Genomic DNA, 22,666 nt, shown 5'->3' with positions numbered 1-22,666 from the left:
CGCTACTGTGGTGCAACTGTTGCCCCGAGGCAAGGGTTGTTCCCCCACCTTGTCCAGGGTTTTCTATGAGCGGCAAACCTCACTGTCTTGGGTCTGGGCAGTGATGTTGCGTTGGTAATACTGTCGTCATCCAGACGTGTTGCAACTGTAGTAACGCTACTGTTCTGGACAACGTCGAGGTCGTGGTAACAGTAGTTTACAGAGGGACATGGGTTGTTAGAGGAGAGCAGTGAGATAGTTAAAATATCCTTAAATTGTACGAAACAATGACAGTTTGATCCCAGACGATGCATTTTCCACACGCACAGCACAAGTGCAAGTATGTTTTGGTCTGTAACAGGCTATGGACCTACGCTAGGACATTATTCTCATTTTATTCATGTAGTGTTTAGCACGATATCTCCGCCTCTGAACAAGATGATACAATCGAGGATACTAAACATTATATATATATATATATATATATATATATATATATATATATATATATATATATATAAATATATATATATATATGAATTGGAGTCATGTGGTATACAGGGGTTGACGTGCTGTCAGTGGATTGAAGCAAGGCATGTGAAGCGTCTGGGGTAAACCATGGAAAGCTGTGTAGGTATGTATATTTGCGTGTGTGGACGTGTGTATGTACATGTGTATGGGGGGGGGGGGGTTGGGCCATTTCTTTCGTCTGTTTCCTTGCGCTACCTCGCAAACGCGGGAGACAGCGACAAAGTATAAAAAAAAAAAAAAAAAAAAAAAAAAAAAATATATATATATATATATATATATATATATATATATATATATATATATATATATATATATATATATCCATCCGGTATACCACATCGCTCCAATTCACTCTATTCTTTGCCCTCCTTTCACCCTCCTGCATGTTCAGGCCCCGATCACACAAAATCTTTTTCACTCCATCTTTCCACCTCCAATTTGGTCTCCCTCTTCTCCTCGTTCCCTCCACCTCCGACACATATATCCTCTTGGTCAATCTTTCCTCACTCATTCTCTCCATGTGACCAAACCATTTCAAAACACCCTCTTCTGCTCTCTCAACCACGCTCTTTTTATTTCCACACATCTCTCTTACCCTTACGTTACTTACTCGATCAAACCACCTCACACCACACATTGTCCTCAAACATCTCATTTCCAGCACATCCATCCTCCTGCGCACAACTCTATCCATAGTCCACGCCTCGCAACCATACAACACTGTTGGAACCACTATTCCTTCAAACATACCCATTTTTGCTTTCCGAGATAATGTTCTCGACTTCCACACATTCTTCAAGGCTCCCAGAATTTTCGCCCCCTCCCCCACCCTATGATCCACTTCCGCTTCCATGGTTCCATCCGCTGCCAGATCCACTCCCAGATATCTAAAACACTTCACTTCCTCCAGTTTTTCTCCATTCAAACTCACCTCCCAATTGACTTGACCCTCAACCCTACTGTACCTAATAACCTTGCTCTTATTCACATTTACTCTTAACTTTCTTCTTTCACACACTTTACCAAACTCAGTCACCAGCTTCTGCAGTTTCTCACATGAATCAGCCACCAGCGCTGTATCATCAGCGAACAACAACTGACTCACTTCCCAAGCTCTCTCATCCCCAACAGACTTCATACTTGCCCCTCTTTCCAAAACTCTTGCATTCACCTCCCTAACAACCCCATCCATAAACAAATTAAACAACCATGGAGACATCACACACCCCTGCCGCAAACCTACATTCACTGAGAACCAATCACTTTCCTCTCTTCCTACACGTACACATGCCTTACATCCTCGATAAAAACTTTTCACTGCTTCTAACAACTTGCCTCTATCAACTCTATCATATGCCTTCTCCAGATCCATAAATGCTACATACAAATCCATTTGCTTTTCTAAGTATTTCTCACATACATTCTTCAAAGCAAACACCTGATCCACACATCCTCTACCACTTCTGAAACCACACTGCTCTTCCCCAATCTGATGCTCTGTACATGCCTTCACCCTCTCAATCAATACCCTCCCATATAATTTGCCAGGAATACTCAACAAACTTATACCTCTGTAATTTGAGCACTCACTCTTATCCCCTTTGCCTTTGTACAATGGCACTATGCACTATATATATATATATATATATATATATATATATATATATATATATATATATATATATATATATATATATATATACATACATATCGATTTACGAAATAGAAATACAAACTAAACTATTTCGTATTAGAGGGCACAAGTTTTATATTTACAGAGGCTCTAATAAATATAAGACCTCTCTGTTTTGATGAAATTCGTTATACCTTCAGTCATCTGCAATAATGAAGCTACAAAGTGTGTCTGACTGGCTATGATACACGAAGAAAATGACGGGAAAGGAGAAGCTGCGGCGCCGAAGATCTTCCATTTCCTGCCGCCTCACTACCAACACTGACGAAGAACATAAACAGTTACACCGTAGCTACTATACACCGACGATCACCACAGACAAGGGTCGCTGAAGGGATCAAGGGAAGGAGGATGGTCCTATGTAACTTTTGTCCTAAAAATCAATACGTGAGCTCCCGAAAAAGTAAGCTTGCTCGGCCAGTGTTGTGTGTCATGTTGGCTGATGTGTTCTACTGGTGTGTGCGGAGGTAGGACTTCTTCTTGTTCTGCCCCCCAACACACCAGCTCTTAACTTTGAGGCAGGGCACTCACCTGAGTAATGACGTCAATGTTGTTAGCTTATTAGGAAGTTAACGCAACCTGTTAGCCTCGCTGACTCGACACACGCCCCGGAAATTCCCCTCGGTAATATCTGTATTTTCACGTTGCGTAGTCATCTGCAGGTTTACCTACCTTAGTAACCAGAGCTAAACTCCGATACCGAGATTACGTGATGATATCTTTAAGGTGCTGCATCTACTTTCAAGTGCTGGAAGGTAACTGGTTACCGTTTATGTCATTCGACGAAAACTGCTCTGTAAATAGACCTATCCAGTGTCACTCGCACACCATCAAGTCTACCACATTCTATGACTTAGAACAGAGACAGTAACAGCAAAGGCACAAACCACATGAAGACTTCGAGAAAAAGTAATACCCTCCTAAGGCTATTCTATACCAGGAACCACCGCAACCTACCACCACAACAGACGCAGTCGGTACGTAACGAAGGTAATCATCACTCCTATGTCGGCCGCCTTCAAGATAATAGCGAAGCATCGAGCTGGAGGATCACATTCCCCCCAAGTCCAGGAAGGCTCGGCGACAAGGAAAACATGTAACAGTTTCCTGTCTTCCTTCATGTCAACATCCAAGATTGTCCTTTTACTCTAAGCTCTCCAGTGTGGGCTACTGTAGATCTAGAGTATGTTTATTCGTTGTTGGATTCTCTCCATCAAAATTAATATCAAAATGTGACTTAATCATCTGACGATGATTGTCCTGGAGGTGAAGAACTGATGATGCAGACATAATTGTACCTAAATTCCCCCGTTAAGAAGGTAATTTCCTGTGCCTTGTCACTGTATGAAATCAACAATTTTTTCGCTACATCTTCGCTCTACCAAACAATAATTATGACAAATTCATGTTTCCTGGTCTAACGTTGTCCTACGAAAGTCACTTTAGCAACATATTCCGTGGATTCATCATCACCAAACATATGTTCAGATGCATCAAAGTCACATGAAACTCCCTCCCTCAGAACTGTACGATGACCTCAACCAGTCTTCCTGTGTCAGCCTCACCGCCAGCAACTGTACTGCCAGCCGTAAGATGTAATAATGATGTTTGTGACTTTTTTTACACTTTATCCCTCGATTTCAAAAAGAACAGGGAAATCCCTTTATTAAAAAAAAAAAAAGAAATCGACGATAATTTTAAACGAAAAATGTCTACCAGATATGATGGGAAAATGCGTAATGGACACATAGAAAACACACACACACACACACACACACATCTAGAACAAAACTCCTCAACTTTAGATGGGAAGAGTAATAGATATCACACAACTTTCTCGCACATTCTGTTCTCTGAGACACCATCTCCACGACAAGGAACAATTCAAGCCGTGTGGTGTTGTGGCTACTTGTTACGATAATTGTCTGCTACGCTACAATCTAGCTGCTCAAAAATGTATTGAGGTTCGTCACAAAGCAATGTTTAGGTTGGATGGTGAAGAAAACAAAATTGTTGTCGTTCATTCACTCCTGTGTGACACGACTGGTCGCACTTCCCCTGATACGAAATATGACTATGTTTTCGTCAACGGGTCTGGGTCTAAATTTAATATGATCAGCAGAAAAGAAAATGTATTACGTCTGGAGTCGAGTACGTGTGGCAGCACCACAACCAGCAGGGATCATGGGTTGTGTTTGACCACTCGACGCCAAATTCGCATGATCAAGTTGGTCCAAAAAGACGGGGAATGGTCAGTCAAGGACTCTTACAGTGATGATGTCGGGGGAGGAGATGCATGAGTGGGGAAGAAGGAGACGACTGTGAGGGAAGTGTGAGGGGCGGAGTGGTAAGGGAAGAGATGCAGGAGGTTACGTGAGTGCATAGGGCGCTTGTGATGACGTTACATTAAGAAAAAAAATATCTTTCCACTTCGAAGTTGGTCATTGATTTTCTCTCTTTTCATTCCACGATCGTAGTACAGGTATTGCACTATATTCCCCGCGTGCGTGACCTTTGACCTTCTCCCCGGCAAACGCTGGGTTATCCTTCCATCCTTTGTCGGCTTTCGTCATCGTCACCATGGCAACCGCGACGCCGTTGGTCGAAGATATGGCGAACGGTCGTGTTCAAACCCCCTTTTTTCGGCGAGGCGTGTCCTAACCTGATCAGGTGGTTGTGCGACGAGGTCGAGCGTCAGTGGTATGAAGACCTCCCACCATGACTCGTGAAGAATGGTCCAAAATGTTATTTCACAAAATAATTTGTATGTACGAGGAACACAGCTGGTGGGGCGGAGTTGCCAGATATTGATGTTCTACCTGACTTGCACACACACACACACACACACACACACACGGGGCCGGGTCATCAAAGTCAGACGTCATATAAGGAGGCTGGACTTGCTATTGGTGGTCTTCACGTCAGAGCAAACGGTAAACTAAGGACCACAGTGGCCCTGAAGAACGTGACGCACGAACATCCCACACCTTAATTCTGGGATAGTAATCCCATCGTAAACAAAGAATAAGGACGGGGTAAGTTCTTAGATCTTCTGTTAGACTTAATACTGATTCTCTGGTCCCAAGCGAAGATACGCTGTCTGAAAATCATAAATGGATTCGATATGAGACGTTGTATAACGTCTTGCTCCTCGAATGTTCGGGTTCATTCCCCAGCCGTTGCGTCCGGGCCTCACAACGCTGATGCGTCCACCATAGAGTACGATAAATATGGTGAAAGTTGTCATCCGTTATAACAGGAACGAATTACAGGCCAGTAACTTGCAGGTACTTGGTACGAAGGAAACGTCCGAGGTTATAAATTCATCACAGATCGAATCTGCGAATCATCCGGCAAATTCAGACGCGCAGACTAGGTTATCAGATGTAAACAAGCCAGCGATAATTTACGTCACACGCTGCATCTTACTTTGGGCTTCTGTTTATGTTCTTCATCGTCAACGTTCATAGCGTAATACCTTTGATTATCTTAAAAAACACTAAAGTAATGAAAAAAAAAGTTTTTTAGTTTGGCTGGTTATTTCGGCTTTAAGTATACCGTAATCATCAATCGAATTAAACACCTTCATGTGTTCCAGCTAATGCTGAGACTACACGCACCTCCGCTCACTGCATGTACGTTCCTTGATGTAGGAGCCAACCTCAACGCACATTATTACTAGCGCATAATAACGCAGAGCCAATCCCCGTATCATTTATATCACGTGTGTTAGCGATGGGTTACGGCGAGCGTACACCTACCAGCGGCTGAAAAAGTCACGTGACTCACAAGGTACCGTGTACACACACACACAATATGGGCTGCCTGCCTCACCTGAAAGGAAGTTTCTGGAAGCGAGCTCAGGATTTTTTCCACCTGTGATGTGTACGGTCTGTGGGGATGTGTGCATACATGAGAGAGAGAGAGAGAGAGAGAGAGAGAGAGAGAGAGAGAGAGAGAGAGAGAGAGAGAGAGAGAGAGAGAGAGAGAATTTTGATATCGAGTGGGATGTTTTACACAATAATAACAATTGGTATTAAAAGCCATTTTTTCTCCGGATATCTTACCCTGGCGGAAGTGAGGATAACAAGGATACATTACCGGTGCTTCCCCACCCCCCCCTCCCCCTGGGGATTGAGGGAGGGTGGGTGTTAGTGACAGCTGCGCAGCGAACCAGCCCTTCACTGGCTGTCGAGTTTCATTCTTTCGGCTTAGACACTTTTCTTCTTCCTCACCCACGCGTGAGATGGTGGCTTTCAGTCCGCATACATACAGTCTATTAGTCACACACATAACACTTGACAACACCGAACTCACAAGAGTCGTTCTTCATGGCCAGATTTTCCTGCCTTTTGGCAAAAATCTTTTCGTAAGTATTCCCTCATGATTAAGTACTCTCTCATTATCTCTCTCTGGTGTGTTCTAAACATCTGGGAAACATGAGAATTCTGAGCACTTTCGTGTATTCCCTCGTCTTCAGATGGCTAGTTACAGAGTGTGTAAGCTCCGTCGCTAGCCCTCTGAAGATGTAGTAATACACGAAAGCGCTCAAGATTCTGGTGTCTCCTTTTCCCAGTGGTGATTTCTGCATTTATGAAGTCACGTGTTTGCTGTGATTTCCTGCATATATATATATATATATATATATATATATATATATATATATATATATATATATATATATATATATATATTATTTATTTATACTTAATCGCTGTTTCCCTCGTCAGCGAAGTAGAGCCAGGAAACAGGCGACAGATGGAAGTGAGCTAGGAAACAACAACAAAAAAAAAAACATTTGTAAAGGTGAGCGGCTGAAGTCGAAGCTGCGTCTTTGCTTGTGTGTGAACCCTTAAACTGCACTGCCTTAGCCAGGGAGGGTTAAGTCCTACGGGAATGTACCTCTTTAAATGTAGGAACAATAATACGTAATATGAAGAACAAGGCGTTTGTGAACGATGAGCAGCTGGGACCAGTGATGAGTTTGAGCGAGATAACCCAAGGATGAGCAAGTATTCTCATGAGTAAGACAACAGGAGTAAGAAATGATTCCTGGGGTACTTCAGCATTAACCTATATTGTGGTTGAATGGCAATATGCAGAACCAAGAGGTGATGCACGTAGGAAGCTGATATGAAGGGCTAAAAGCCAGAATGGCCCGAGACCACATTTCGTCGATGGCTTTCTAAACAATTACGACAGCGAGGATACGTTTGCCCAATGTTCGTGGGAGCAAAATTGTACGGGGAAGAGAAAGTTGTCAAAGTCTGTGAGCGCAAAGTTGTGAGTGTGAAAGGAGAAAGTTGTGGGAGCAAAGCCAACGAGCGAAACCGGAACTGCTTCTGAGAACAAACTTTATCTTTCCAGTTGATGATGTTTGGTGAGGACACATTCCCTGCCTGGCAGCAGAGGTGCTGGCAGTAGGGAGTCTGTCATGTGATGAGGGAGAAGGCTCTTCCCCTATCAGGCAATGGGTCTTACGTTCCTCAGTGCTTGAGGAAGCAGGCGTCGGAGAGCAAAAGTCAAAGCAGCAAGGGATGATTTTGCTGCACATTTCTTGAGGACTGGAGAATGAGGACCATCTGGTCCAGGAGCTTCGCATTAGGGTCAAATGCTGGAGAACAAAGGAATATCTCAAAAACACACTCAGGAGTGGGCGTAGAGAGAGAGAGAGAGAGTTAGCAGGACTGGGCTATAGAAAGAGATGATACGTCTTTATCTGCTACGCAGTGGGGGAAGGTCTGTGTTACCATGGGATGTAATGGCATCGCCGGGGTCAGGCCGAGCAAGAGCTGGTGAAATTAACATGTCCTTCTTTCCTTAGGGTGTAGTAAGCCCAACTGTTATATTCATACGTATGTATACTCGAGACACTTGCCAGATGCTTCTGCTAGTAGTGTGCAGAGGTACCTAGTGACAGCACTAAGAATAAAGTACTGTTATTGAACTGAATAAAGCTGAGAGAGAGAGAGAGAGAGAGAGAGAGAGAGAGAGAGAGAGAGAGAGAGAGAGAGAGAGAGAGAGAGAGAGAGAGGACCCAGACATACTCTTACAATTGCCTGCACAGTTTTAATTACTAATTTTTGAAGGACATCCAAATTCAATTAAACTTCTGTGATGTAAAGATTCGGTCGCCTTCGTTAGCGGCCTCAATAACGGCCGCTCTTGAGTGATGGGTCGCCGTCCCCCGCACACCACCAGCTCGGGTTCTGAACTGTTTACCAACCAGTTTGTCGTTGTCTGGCGTCTCGCCCTAATCATACCTATCCCCTATATAACAGGTTCCCTAATTACCCCTAAATGGCCACTTCTACGCTCTCCTGCATCGGTGTCATTGTGGATTTTCCTTTTCGTTCGTCACCTCAATATTGCCTCCCAGTCTGAACCTCTCTGGAGGCTGAGGGTGTCAGACGAGGAGTCCACCAGGTGGTGATACCTGGTTGAATTTTCAATCGTCCGGACTTCGAGGCCAACCAAGATAGCGGGTCGATAAACTGGAAAGTCTTCAAGGGCTTATACCTCGTACGTAGGTGACACTATTACGCTGCGGTCCTCACCAGTTCTCAAGGTGAGAAACGTGGTGTTGAGTCTTTCATCTTCATGTACTCACGGCTACTAATGATACTGAATATCTTGGACAGTCGAGGGTTCAGTCACTGTTGTTCGCGTGCGTGGTCTGTCCATCACAGACACAATACTATGGGATGTTTATCCTCTCGGAGGCTCAAAGACTCAGTATAGCTCTGAGGTAAAGTTGTCATATCATGAAGATCTTTCTTTTTTTTTTACGTCAGATGAAATAGTGTGATATAAGGTGTCGTAAAAGGCGACCAAAAGGGGAGGGAGCGGGGGTGTGGCTGGAAATCCTCCACTCCAATTTTTACTTTTCCAAGAGAAAGAACAGAGAAGGGGGCCAAGTGAGGATTTTCCCTCCAAGGGTCAGTCCTCTGTTCTTAACGCTACCTCGCTAATGCGGGAAATGGCGAATGGAATGAATATATATATATATATATATATATATATATATATATATATATATATATATATATATATATATATATATTAATATTACTAGTACTAATTATCATCCCACAAATGATGATGCTAACTAATGAGTAAAAAATTAATACACATAAATGAAGAAGTACGATCCTGAAAGATAAATGATAAATGAACGCAGCAATTTCATACACATGGTTATAGGAATGAACACAAGACGGAGGGAAAAGAGTCAGTAATTGCCATGAAATAAGATTCAACCGAGTTCGGAAAGAATTCATGAAACTATGAGCGTGTTACACACTTGAGCTTTACAGTCGAACGAAGCGAAACTAACGAGACCAGACCAAACCCCGACCCGAACCTTGCTTCGGTTCCGTCATCATCGTCGCTTTCCTCTCCCATTGTTTCAAGTTTTCGAAGCAATTCTTTTACTTTTTTTCCAATATTATTCTGTTATGAGTCTCAACGAGCCGTGATATGGGAGGGAGTGATAGACGGTAAAGGATGAGTAAGAGAGAGTAAGGTGGGGAAGCGGAGAGTGAAACGAGAGGCAGAGGAAGGGAGGAGAGTAAAAGACAGAGCAGGGAAAGAGAAAGTAAAAGAGAGAGAGAGAGAGAGAGAGAGAGAGAGAGAGAGAGAGAGAGAGAGAGAGAGAGAGAGAGAGAGAGAGAGAGAGAGCTCAAGAAGCAGATACTGTGGAACTTGAACGGTAGAAGAACGTTCTATCCGAGGGGTCGGCTCCCGGGAAGAACATCGAAGTCTGAGCACTTCGTCAGCACTACTAGAGAACCTGGTTCCTCACGACCCACGCCGGGGGGGACAGCTTCTCCTCATCTACTCACCGACTGGCCTTTCTTTACCGTGCCATCCACAAACCCACTCCCAGGCTGTCTGAAGCTCCTGGTTCTTTAACATAACTGAGGCTTTTTGTTGGCTAACAGTTCACTCATCAAAGACTTTTGTTAGTCATCAGTTAGCTGATTAGAGACTTTTGTTAGTCAACAGTTTGCTCCTCGAAGATTTTTGTTAGTTACCAGTTCGTTCATCAAAGACTTTTGTTAGTTATCAGTTCGCTCATCAAAGACTTTTGTTAGTTACCAGTCCACTCACTAAAGAGTTTTCTCAGTGCCAAGTTCGCTCATTAAAGACTTTTGTTAGCTAACAGTTCGCTGTTCAAAGACTTTTGTTAGTTACCAGTAAGCTAATTAGAGACTTTTGTTAGTCACTAGTACGCTCATTAAAGGCTTTTGTTAGCTAACAGTCCGCTGATCAGTGACTTTTTTTAGTCATCAGTTCGCTCATTAAAGACTTTTGTTAGTTAATAGTTCCCTCATTAAAGACTTTTGTTAGTCACCAATTTGGTTATCAAGACTTTCTGGTCACTTTTCGATTTGCTTGATCATGCATGATACACGGGACAGCTTGATCATGCATGATACACGGGACAGCTTGATCATGCATGATACACGGGACAGCTTGATCATGCATGATACACGGGACAGCTTGATCATGCATGATACACGGGACAGCTTGATCATGCATGATACACGGGACAGCTTGATCATGCATGATACACGGGACAGCTTGATCATGCATGATACACGGGACAGCTTGATCATGCATGATACACGGGACAGCTTGATCATGCATGATACACGGGACAGCTTGATCATGCATGATACACGGGACAGCTTGATCATGCATGATACACGGGATAGGTAAAAAGGTCGATATTTCTTATCACTAAGTTCTTATCACTGATATCGCTTTACTCTAGTGTTCTCTTTTTTTCAACTTCTTTTTTATTGGGGTGGTTAAAGGAGAGGAAAAAGAGGTGGGAAGAGGGAAGGAATAGTTTTAAAGGGAACAGAAGACTGAAATATGTATATACGGGTGCATGGTCTCTCTCTCTCTCTCTCTCTCTCTCTCTCTCTCTCTCTCTCTCTCTCTCTCTCTCTCTCCTGCCACACTACCACACGACCCCCGTCCCCTCCAAACTACAGGTCGCCCCTCGTCGTGTTGGGGAACCAGGAACAGTAGTAGTGGGGGGGGCGCTAGCTAGTAACCCAGCAGTATCATCTACATACAACAGCGGCTTCAGCGCTGACAACAGATCAACGAAGGTACGTCACTCCAACACTCCCAACAACCCGCCGTCCGCCTTTCCTCCAACACTCCCAACAACCCGCCTTTCCTCCAACACCATCATCACCCGCATTTCCTCCAACACCACCATCACCCGTTCCACCCACTCCCGCCTAACGACCACCGACACGTGTTTCCCCATCATCGTTTACCTCCCCCACCAACCACGCACCACCATCACCCACCTCCCTCACGTAACTCCCATCCATTGTAACATCATCGCTACCACCTCCCTGCTCTAGCCCTCCTCCCTCAACCCCATAAATCAATACTAACACTGGTTCTTCTCTTCCCCCCCAAGGCCCCCACCCCAGACACACACACACACACACACACACACACACACACACACACACACACACGTGGGCCCACCACCTGAATTCTCAGGAGAAGTCGATAAGTCGGATTTATTCCGTCGCGAAGAGTCGAACTCGGGGCCGAGCTGAGCCGCGCCGTAGATCCTGGGACTTCCTCCACACACACAATGATTCCAATACTTGAACATACGTTTTCCCTCAGCGCCAGCGGGGACTTCGAAATCTTCAGCAGATCCGGAGGATTAATTTGTACTAATTGATATCTCCTTTTTTTCCCGAAAATTTCGAATCATTTCATTAATTTTCCCCTCTAAAAAATAATTGAGATTCTGGGAAAGGAAGGCGCTGGTTTTGAGTTTACACCGGTGCGATACTTTACATTTCACCTTTAAGAACAATGTTTAACTGTGGCGATGAATTTGGCCACGAGGAGGCAATGCTAACGCGTATCGCTCACCGCAGGGTTAAGAAGGACGAGTTGTGTGTGTGTGTGTGTTGTGTGCTGGCAAGCATCAAGTGTCAGATAGAGAGAGCGTATGATCACGAACTGAAGCGCCAGCATTCCACATGTGGGTGAGAGAGAAAGAAATAACGAGCGACTTGGACCAAGGAGTGGAACGTAACAGCTACAGAAGCGAGGGCTTGCTGCGGAGCCGTTACTAATAACCCTTAGACGATACCCTGGATGGTGGTTACCAAACTGAGAGAGAGAGAGAGAGAGAGAGAGAGAGAGAGAGAGAGAGAGAGAGAGAGAGAGAGAGAGAGAGGTGGTCATTGTTGTGAGACCTTGTAGTTTATATGGTCATGGACAACGAGGGTTCCCGAAGCTGTGGCCACCAGAAAAGCCAGTGGGAAGTACTTTTCTTCACGGCCCGGGGGGATGTGGCCGGGCAGAATGCACTGACCAGGAACCCAGATGACCACCTTAGATTTGCCGTCAACGATTACCCAAGTTGTGTGACGCTTCGTGAAGCAGTGGCGGTGGTGATGAATGCTTCGAACCGCTGCGAGTTACGAGACGCTCTCGAGGAAGTTTAGCTGCCAGCTGTAATGAATCGCCTTTCTTCTTCTACTTTCTTTAACGCCAAAATAAAGTGTTGCGAAAGTTAGACTGCCAATTCTTGCGAAATGCGTCTCATTTTTTTTTTTTTTTTCTAATCGTTCAATCAAGTCAAACTGATGGAAAAGTTAAGTTGCTAACTCTAGCGAACTTGACTTTTCTTGACGTTGTGCAGCAAGGGACGACAAAGCCTTCTCGACGAGTGCGTCTTTTGTAAATTACGGTAAATTACTGTAAATCAGAACGTGTCATCCACAGATTTACTGTGATTCTGGTGGAGTATAGCGATACTGAAAATAAATAGAAACCTGGGTATTTTTCTCTGTCTTCTCTGTATGGGTTATTCTGTTGTTTCTCGTAGCACACATACCGAGATCTAGCGTTGTTCATGACCCTCGCAATACGAACCATAACTGACCGGTTATACAACACAGAGAAAGTGTTGTGAGTTGTGGTATAACTCGGAAGACGTAATGTACTCGTTAAAGATCACAGGGCTCTTCAGTATCTTCTATTTCTCCCTGTGATCACCAGAGAACTTGGTGACTGAGAACAATTCTATTCGGGAAAATGTATCGCGTAGCGCCACACAGCAGGAGGAGAATGGCCAGCACGTTATGGCACAACTTGGGCAAAGCCGAAGCAAATCACGCCAGGCGGCTGCCAACTGTGGCGGACTTAGGGCGAATTCTCTCTCTCTCTCTCTCTCTCTCTCTCTCTCTCTCTCTCTCTCTCTCTCTCTCTCTCTCTCTCTTCGGTAAACTGTGGCGGGATGCGAAGCGATTTTCCGCCACCTCATCACACAGGTCTTCCTCGTGGAACGAATTTGACGCCATTGATGGCATTCCCAGAACTCGACATTGGTCGAAAGACTTTTATGGGGTGAATGACGTCAACCAGGGTTCAGGGGATGTAAAGGAAAATACTGTAAACACTTTCCATCTGGTGTGTGTGTGTGTGTGTGTGTGTGTGTGTGTGTGTGTGTGTGTGTGTGTGTGTGTAAAAGAGAAAAAATGAAAAAAAAAAAAGAGGAATTTCCATCTTCCTAAAAGCACAACACACGAAACGAAGCCTTTGAAAAAATAGATCGTCTTCAAATAAGTCAAGCAGTTTCTCTTGGAAGCGTAGAGGCACTTGAGGGGAGAGACGAATGCACACACACACACACACACACACACACACACACACACACACACACTCGCCAGGAGTGTAAACAGAGAGAGGGACTCCGGTGGCTGGAATGTGGACGCCTTCCTCCCACTGGACTGGGTACAGAGGTCGAGGTGAATGATGGACTTGTGACTTGAGCGACGTCGAGGCAGTTCTTGGTCTGGTTGTGAGGCAAAGGTTCCTCCACTGTCTCTTGTCTTACTTAGACTCCAAACCTTTCATTTTGCTTCTAACTCACTAATTCATTCAGTCTTACTCACTCGGTCACTCTCTGACTCTCATGCAAGCTCTCTCTCTCTCTCTCTCTCTCTCTCTCTCTCTCTCTCTCTCTCTCTCTCTCTCTCTCTCTCTCTCCCTAAGAGTCAACAGCAGGTCTAACTTTTAAGACTAATTTTTAATTGTTCCCCGCGATCAATATGCAAATCAAGGGGAGGACCGGAACACTGCTCCAGATTCCGCTGCGCCTGGCAAGAGAGAGAGAGAGAGAGAGAGAGAGAGAGAGAGAGAGAGAGAGAGAGAGAGAGAGAGTAAAGCACAAAGTCAGCAACAGCTGAGTTGACGTGCTTGGGTCCAGTGCTTGACTCTGGATCAGATCAGACCAGACTCCAGACGTAGCGAGATACTGGGAGTATATCACTGATAAACAAACTCTGTAGGTCCTCCAAAGGTACCGACCTGGTCGGTCGAGTGGATGGTACTGGACCATACGCGTGAGAGACAGGAGGAGGAAGCAACGGAGGGGGACCTGATCATGCGACCTTCCTCAACAGGGTCCAGTCTGGGCCATCAGAAAGTTGTCGCAGGAACATCATGAAGGGAACACTGGAGTTGGTTTTACGTGGCACGGAAGAAGTTCTGCGCCTGGCGTCGTAGTCATGGAGATCTAGAAGTACTGAGAGACACTCATGTTTTAAGTAGGACTCTTCACAAACAAGTATTGATGACGGATTTTATCGGATTTGTTCAGGAAAAATAGATATGAAAGCTGGAGACTACCATTCTTCTCTGGGGAAATTGATTGTATGGAATTACAGACTGCAAAGATACGTGCTAGTCATGAATGTAAATGAGATCACTCGGTTATCCACAACGTAAAATCAATTTCTTCCGGATGATCAAAAGACGATGAACGTCGTTGAAAGAAACACGCTTTTTCCCATGTGTCCCAAGACGTTATCAAACTCCATCTCAGGACGAAACATTTATTAGCATTTTGCAGACGATATCTCTATATAAGTTATTCAACGTGTTAGCTGCAGGTAAGGAGCAGCCCTCAGAGGACCGGGCCCTTCGCTGGCGCGTTAAGCCTCCGTGGGGTAGTGGTCAGCGGTGCTGAGTGAGAATCTACAAGCAGCGGTCTAGGGTGCCGGCCCACAGGCAGCCTAGTTGTTCCTCCTCCTGGCTGGGGTTGGTTGGTGGCAGAGCACCTGACGTAAACTGGTGAAGGGGACACACCCTGCTGGGTAGACCCTGACCCTGGTAGAGGCACCAGAGACCATAATCAAAGACAAAAACCTACAGAAAATGATACAAAACTAAAGTATTTACAACACGACCAGCTCACCCCTGTAAATACCGCCGAACACAAAATATGAAAAAAAAAAAACTTTTAAATGCACTGAAATAGAAGTGTTGTTTAGCCGAACACAATTAAAATATGAAAAAAAAATTATTCAATGAACTGAAATCAACGAGTTGTTTACACAATATGAACATACGTGGCCTCTGGAAATGCTTCAGGCAGGGACGACCCAACATTACTGCTGAACACGAAGGTCGAGCGATCAACATGTACGGGTTCACACTTCCCACAAGTCGGTATGACACACCTGTGCCCTGACCGCCCATGGAAACACGATGTCTTACCATTACGTCAGTACGAACGACTGTGACCAACGCCTCTGCTCACGGGTCATTGTCGGACAAAGGTCACGTTAGGGCAGAGGTCACTGTTAAGTCATAGGACAGAATGTCATAGAATCTTGACCTATAACGACACGGCATAAGACCCATGATGTGATGTATTCACTGTGAATGATACGAGTCACAACACGGGAGTCAGGGAGTGCGTCACAGCTTCCTTAGGAATTCGTATAAATTATAATACTTGCTTCCTCCGCCTCTCTCTCTCTCTCTCTCTCTCTCTCTCTCTCTCTCTCTCTCTCTCTCTCTCTCTCTCTCTCACACACACACACACATGCACATCATCATACTCCACATTCTTCTTGACTGATTTTCCTCCTCTCTATTTTCGTTTCATGCTTGTTTACATTATTTCATCCTCCTTACTCCTCCTCCCTTACCCACCTCCTCATCCTCCCCTCTACCTCCTGTTATCTCTGTTTCTCTTCCTCACTGGATCGCTCTTCTAATTTTTTCCTGGCCTTCTGTGATGGAGTTACCCCTGATCTAGACGAGAGAGACAGGAGGGTGGACTGTGTGTGTGTGTGTGTGTGTGTGTGTGTGTGTGTGTGTGTGTGTGTGTGTGTGTGTGTATTCCTGGAGTACTGCCCAGGGAACCTCTGATGATACACCCACCGGAGGTTAATCAAATACCTGGAGCCATAGACAGTCATCATAGGGGTGCTTCTTCAGCAGATCGAATGTTACGTAATCCTCGAGTGACCACTGGGGTCACGCAGGGTTCGTGGGATCACCCAGGGTTCGTGGGATCACCCAGGGTTCGTGGGATCACTCTGGGTTCGTGGGGTCACCGAGGGTTCGTAGGGTTACTCAGGGTTCGTGGGGTCACAAAGGGTTCGTGGGTGTCACCGAGGGTTCGTGGGGTCACTCAGGGTTCGTGGGGTCAACGACCCAGGGTTCGTGGGGGCACTCATCCAGGGTTCGTGGGGTCACCCAGGGTTCGTCGGGTCACACAGGGTTTTTAGTCTTGCAGCCACTGATATCCTTAGTGTACTTAAATAACTTGTCAGACCGACGAGAATCAATACCTGAATATGTTCATGGATGATACTGAAATGATAAGTGAAGATTCTTCAAGTTTGTGAAAGTCTCCAAGGAGACGTGTGGCTGTTGTGAAATGCATGACCGATGGATCTCAACCGAGCTATATGTAAGGTCACGAAGGATGGCAGGGAGTGAATGGAAAACCGGGAAATGACCATTCTGTAGAAAACGAAGCCTAAGCGTCGACATCTGAAGGGGATTGGACAGAGCGCCAAAGCCTTCACCCATAACACCACATCAGGAGGATTGTTAGAGAGACGCAATAGGAAATTGCAGTAGGAAAACACACACACACACACACACACACACACACACACACACACACACACACACACCCAACCAACCAACTGATGGAACACAGTGAGCTGGTGGAAAGGCCTCCAGAGGGAGGGAGTAAAGATCAAGGATTGCACCACCAGGAGGGATGTCATGTACAGAGAGGGGATGGCAGCCATGATTAATCACTGGAACCATAGGATTAACTACGTCCACTGGAAATGAGAGAGAGAGAGAGAGAGAGAGAGAGAGAGAGAGAGAGAGAGAGAGAGAGAGAGAGAGAGAGAGAGAGAGAGGAGAGTCATGTGATGACAACGAGCACATTGCTGGAAAGACTCGAGTTTCGATCTAGATATCGATCAGTCATTGAACCTCTGGAATGTCAGGTTGGGAAAGGAAGAAGAAGAAGAAGAAGAAGAAGAAGAAGAAGAAGAAGAAGAAGAAGAAAACTCGTAAAAAAAAGAGGTGAAGTTTTACAGATATAAGGACACTTGGGGAAAAGCAAAGAGAGGAAAGTAAAAAAAAAACCCAAACAGTATACATAGATTTGATAGCATGATATATGACACCTAAGTAAGCTTACGAGAAAGGGTATCCTTGATTGCAAAACTTTCGCCCCCCGTATAGCACAAATAGGTGATCTGTTTTCGTCACTCCCCTTTTATCTTGATTAGTTTTCCCTTTAATCAATGTTGTCTTCCCGTTTTCTTCTTAACGTTTTCACTCTTCCCCTTCATCTTCTTCTCCTTCTATTTTTTTGTTTCATCGTTATCACCCTTGCCACACCATAAGGAAGGTTCCTCACCGACTGCGCCTGTGCAGGAAACGAGGCAATTAAGTCAGAAGGTTAGGCCATTAGCCTAATGGTTATGTTTATCTCATTACCTGCACCGCCTCGCCGCCGCCAAGGTCACAGGCAAACCCAAAGGTAAATCACGGTAAACCAAGGCAAAGCAACGGCAAGGCAAATGGAGGTAGACTAAGATAACAGCTCAAGGCAAACCAAGGTAGATGGGAGCTCAAGGTAAACCTCAGGGTAAATGTACAACAGATTATAAAAGCAAACTAAAGTCATATATGGGGTACCTAATCTCAACATAAACTCGTTGTAAACTGAGGTAAACTAAAATGCAAGCGAATGGGGGAACTCGACAAGAATAGCACATACTTCACACATAAAATATGAAGGATAATGCGCAAACACGAGAGTCCTCAGTGTAAACCACTGAAAGCACAGGCAAAGCAAGGTAAACCAGCGGTAGACTACGACTTCACCACACGGGTAAACCACGGAGATCCAGCAATCAAGACGATAGTAAACCACAAGTGAAAAAAACTACATGTAAACCAAGGGAGTTTACGTAAACCAAAGATAATCGACGGGGAAGACATTGTCACGAGTTAGTTTACATGAACCTCGCGTAGGAGTTAACTAATGGAGTAAACTGGACAATTATACCCGCCCCACATAGCAATAACCGGCTGTGTTCCTCTAAACGCTGATCTGTTTCCTAGGAGGCCAGACTGACTCGTTTAAAGACGTTATAATTAATCAACTGCACGACTAATTACTCTAGCGGCCCCGTGCAAGGTTACGGCGTTTATTTTCTGGGATTGAAGGTGAAGTAATTAACTTGCTGTCTCATGGTCCCGCGTCATGGGTGCGGGTGCGGGGTTACACGAACGCACCGCCAGCCGGCTTTGTTGACGTTCTAGTGTAACCGTGACGTCACTGTGGGCAAGAAAAATGGAACGATATTTTGGAGAGAGAGAGAGAGAGAGAGAGAGAGAGAGAGAGAGAGAGAGAGAGAGAGAGAGAGAGAGAGGTGAAAAACTATAACTACATATATCTATTTATCATACTTCATCGTCATTTCCCACGTTAACCAGGTAGCGCCAAGAAATAGACGAAAAGCGGCTCATCCACTCACACACACACACACACACACACACATATATATATATATATATATATATATATATATATATATATATATATATATATATATATATATATATATATATTTTCATACTATTCGCCAGGTAGCGAGGTAGCGTTAAGAACAGAAGACAGCCTTTGAGGGAATATCCTCACTTGGCTCCCTTCTCTGTTCCCCTTTCGGAAAATTATATATATATATATATATATATATATATATATATATATATATATATATATATATATATATATATATATATAAACGCCCATACACGCATATATACATATCAAAATATACATATGTACATAGATATACATACACATACACAGACATACATATATACACATGTACATATACTTGCTTGCCTTCATTCATTCCTGGCGCTACCCCGCCACACAGGAAACAGCATCGTTACACCCTCCTTCAGCGAGGTAGCGCCAGGAAAACAGACAGAAGGCCAAATACGTTCACATATATAAACATATGCATAAAGCGTGGAGGGTCCAGGAAACCTGGTAATGCGCAACTTTAATAATGTCCTCACACGCCAATAAGTGACATCTGGCAATGAATGACGAGCGTTCTTTTAAATATTTACCGTTTTTTCTATGATGAAGCATCGCTTTTCGATTATCCTAAGTATTTTTTCTCTATCTTAAATATTGGAATATCTTATCATCTATGGATTTATCGGAACATTTTATCAAAATGCTTTTATAACTGTTTGACTATGACACGAGACTCAGTTGTAGGACACAATTATCATCATTATCATTTAGGAACCATTAAAGGAACGCTTAGCGCTATTCAGCTGCTGGAATCCAGGGAACGAACGCTCGACGCGTTCAGCAGGTCAGAGACGCTTGGTGCGTTCAGTAGGTCAGTGAAGGAACGCTCGGTGCGTTCAACAAGCAACGCTCATCGTGTTCAGCAATGAGTTTCAAAATAAAGCTTCACACTCGTTTCACTTTGCTAGAGTTTCACACTCAAGCTTCACCTAAAACTTTTCCCACCGGATGCTTGAGCTTCAAATCCAAGATTTATCTTCCCTTAATTGGCGAATTGCCACCGCCAGTTTCACAGACCTATTAAACGACAATTCCCTGGTTCAGAAGGAACCTCACATATGAGTCACCTGGCCACCTGCACGGGTCGTAGATATGAAAGTAGAGGATGTGGAGGGAGAACTTCTACTTTCCTACCTTTACCTTATACTTTTAAGTCACTGCTTTCATACTCTTTTTTTCAGTAGTGTGAAGGCCAGACCACCTCGCTCGGACCATGGGTCTGTGTGGGCAGTATATCTATGTAACTTACACTAAATGCGTTGACAAGGTCGATAAATCATCTATGTATAACCGCCGCCCTCGGAAAAAAAAATCTATAAGCCCCACAAAAGATTCTGTTGGTAATACGAATACTAAGGCGAAAGTTGTGAGTAGCGAGCAGTAGCCATTTACAAGTATGAGGGAGGTAGGACAGTACCATCATACGCATATCTATGGAGCATCGGGGCACTGCAGGTGTGATCAAGGTGACTATGCGAAGTTCAAGATCGTGACTATTCGAAGTTCACGATTGTGACTATTCGAAGTTCAAGATCGTGACTATGGGAAGTTCAAGATCGTGACTATTCGAAGTTCAAGATCGTGACTATGGGAAGTTCAAGATCGTGACTATGGGAAGTTCAAGATCGTGACTATTCGAAGTTCACGACTGTGACTATTCGAAGTTTACGATTGTGACTATTCGAAGTTCAAGAGCATAATGAAAAAAAAGGAATATTCCTAAGAATATGACTCAAACCCCCAGTATTGCATCAAAACAAAACTTCGCGAGAATTATATTCATGAAGACATATAGTCACGTCTTGTTCTCATCGCTTCATCGAAATACGAGCAATCATGGTCAGCATATTTCAGAAATATTCGTAAGATCGTCTCGGTGATGTATTTCCCGAGTTCCAAATGGAGCGAAGCGATGATATCCCATTTTACATGTTTTCTCTACGCCTTTCGTGGAGGAGGTGCCACAGACAGCCGTGGGAAACGAAAAGGCCCCGAGACTCACCTCCCGACCCCGCCACACTTGAAATCCCACGCCACTGAGAGAGCCTCAGTGTTTGCAGACGAGGTGAATATGTAAATACGGTTCACCACCGTGTTAACAATGACTGAGGAGGACCTGAACTTCCTGTAACATTCCTAGTGGCCTGAGTGTTTGCCCGTCACTCCGGGAGTGGGAGAGATGTAGACAAGACAATTGGATCGTCGCTAAACTCGCGTGGCTGAGCAGACTCCAACACCAACTTTCCTGAACAGTAAACATTTTAGCAGACGATCTTTGCAGCAATCGAAACACGGGGTCGTTTCTGGTTTATCTCCGAGGGTTTTCGTACGTTTCTATCCCTACGTTTCAGCAAGTAAAGGACTGGAAACTTCCCCCCCCCCGCCATCTGATGACTTTGGTGAACGCAGGTACTTGAAGAAGTCACTTCGAAGCCGCGTCCGAAGAGAAGCTGGAGTCGGGGGGGAAATCCGTGACTACACCCCCCCCATTGCAACACGAGTGAGACGTTCCTGACCCCCCCCCCCCCCCCCCCCCCATCGCAACACCGAGTGAGATGCATCAGGTTTTGAACAGGTTAGACGCAAGGCTTACGCAGATACATATCATGCGTTATACGATCATACGCGATCCATAAAACCTAAGATATGGGAGGACAAAGTCAAGGATACCCTGGCTGCTGCTGCAGGGGAAGTATTCGGTGAAAGTAGAAGAGCTTCCTTCTGCCTACTGCTCACATTGTCTTCAAACGTCGTCGACTTCAGGATACCCCGCATTAAGCTGCCAAACAACCCATGGACACTGTAAACCGATGACGCCCTTGACTGGGGAAAAAAATCACTGCATCTTGTGGTTTGAAAAAGAAATTTTATTTTTCTTTTCAAGTTACGAAATATCTAAAGAATTATTGAGGTGATGCACTTCAGACTGGGTGATGAAATATCCCTGACGTTTCCACACATGGATGTGCTGAGGACGCCTGCGTAAATGACCCGACTGGAAACAGCGAGGATCTCAAGTTGTCTCCCATCTCGTCTCTGCTTTCGGCGCCCTCAACCGTCATCTCTTTACGGCGGGAAGCAGTTGTGTGTGTGTGTGTGTGTGTCTGTGTGTGTGTGTGTGTGTGTGGTGTTGTGTTGTGTGTGTGTGTTTTGTGTTGTGTGTGTGTGTGTGTGTGTGTGTGTGTGTTTTGTGTTGTGTGTGTGTGTGTGTGTGTGTGTGTGTGTGTTTTGTGTGTGTGTGTGTGTGTGTGTGTGTGTGTGTGTGTGTGTGTGTGTGTGTGTGTGTTGTGTTGTGTGTGTGTTGTGTTGAGTTGTGTGTGTGTTGTGTTGTGTTGTGTGTGTGTGTGTGTGTGTGTGTGTGTGTTTTGTGTGTGTGTGTGTGTGTGTGTGTGTGTGTGTGTGTGTGTGTGTAGGGGAGTGAGGGAGGGATTACTACGGTGGTGGCGGAGCGAGAAGAAAATGAGCCGGGATCCCTGTAAACCCATCACAGGGTTAAGGGTTACCCGACACACAAAAAT

The 22,666-nt window shown here is 44.7% G+C and overlaps 1 protein-coding gene across 5 annotated transcripts in view; it reads right to left on the bottom strand.

Moving 5' to 3' along the window:
• The window catches only part of LOC139753863 (uncharacterized), a 248,620-nt gene that overhangs the window by 2,949 nt on the left and 223,005 nt on the right, over positions 1-22,666 (bottom strand). Inside the window, exon 6 of one of the 5 annotated variants that reach the window (XM_071670812.1) lies at positions 15,097-15,373. The exons of the other annotated variants lie outside the window; for them this stretch is intronic. Within the exon in view, the coding sequence (XP_071526913.1) occupies positions 15,242-15,373 (132 nt within the window). The 3' untranslated portion in view covers positions 15,097-15,241. Of the gene's footprint in view, positions 1-15,096; positions 15,374-22,666 lie in introns of those variants that run through there. 5 annotated transcript variants of the gene reach the window in all.

This window comes from Panulirus ornatus, chromosome 15 (assembly GCF_036320965.1).
Source record: "Panulirus ornatus isolate Po-2019 chromosome 15, ASM3632096v1, whole genome shotgun sequence".
NCBI classification, from domain to species: domain Eukaryota; kingdom Metazoa; phylum Arthropoda; class Malacostraca; order Decapoda; family Palinuridae; genus Panulirus; species Panulirus ornatus.
This window is presented reverse-complemented; position numbering and strand designations above follow the sequence as displayed.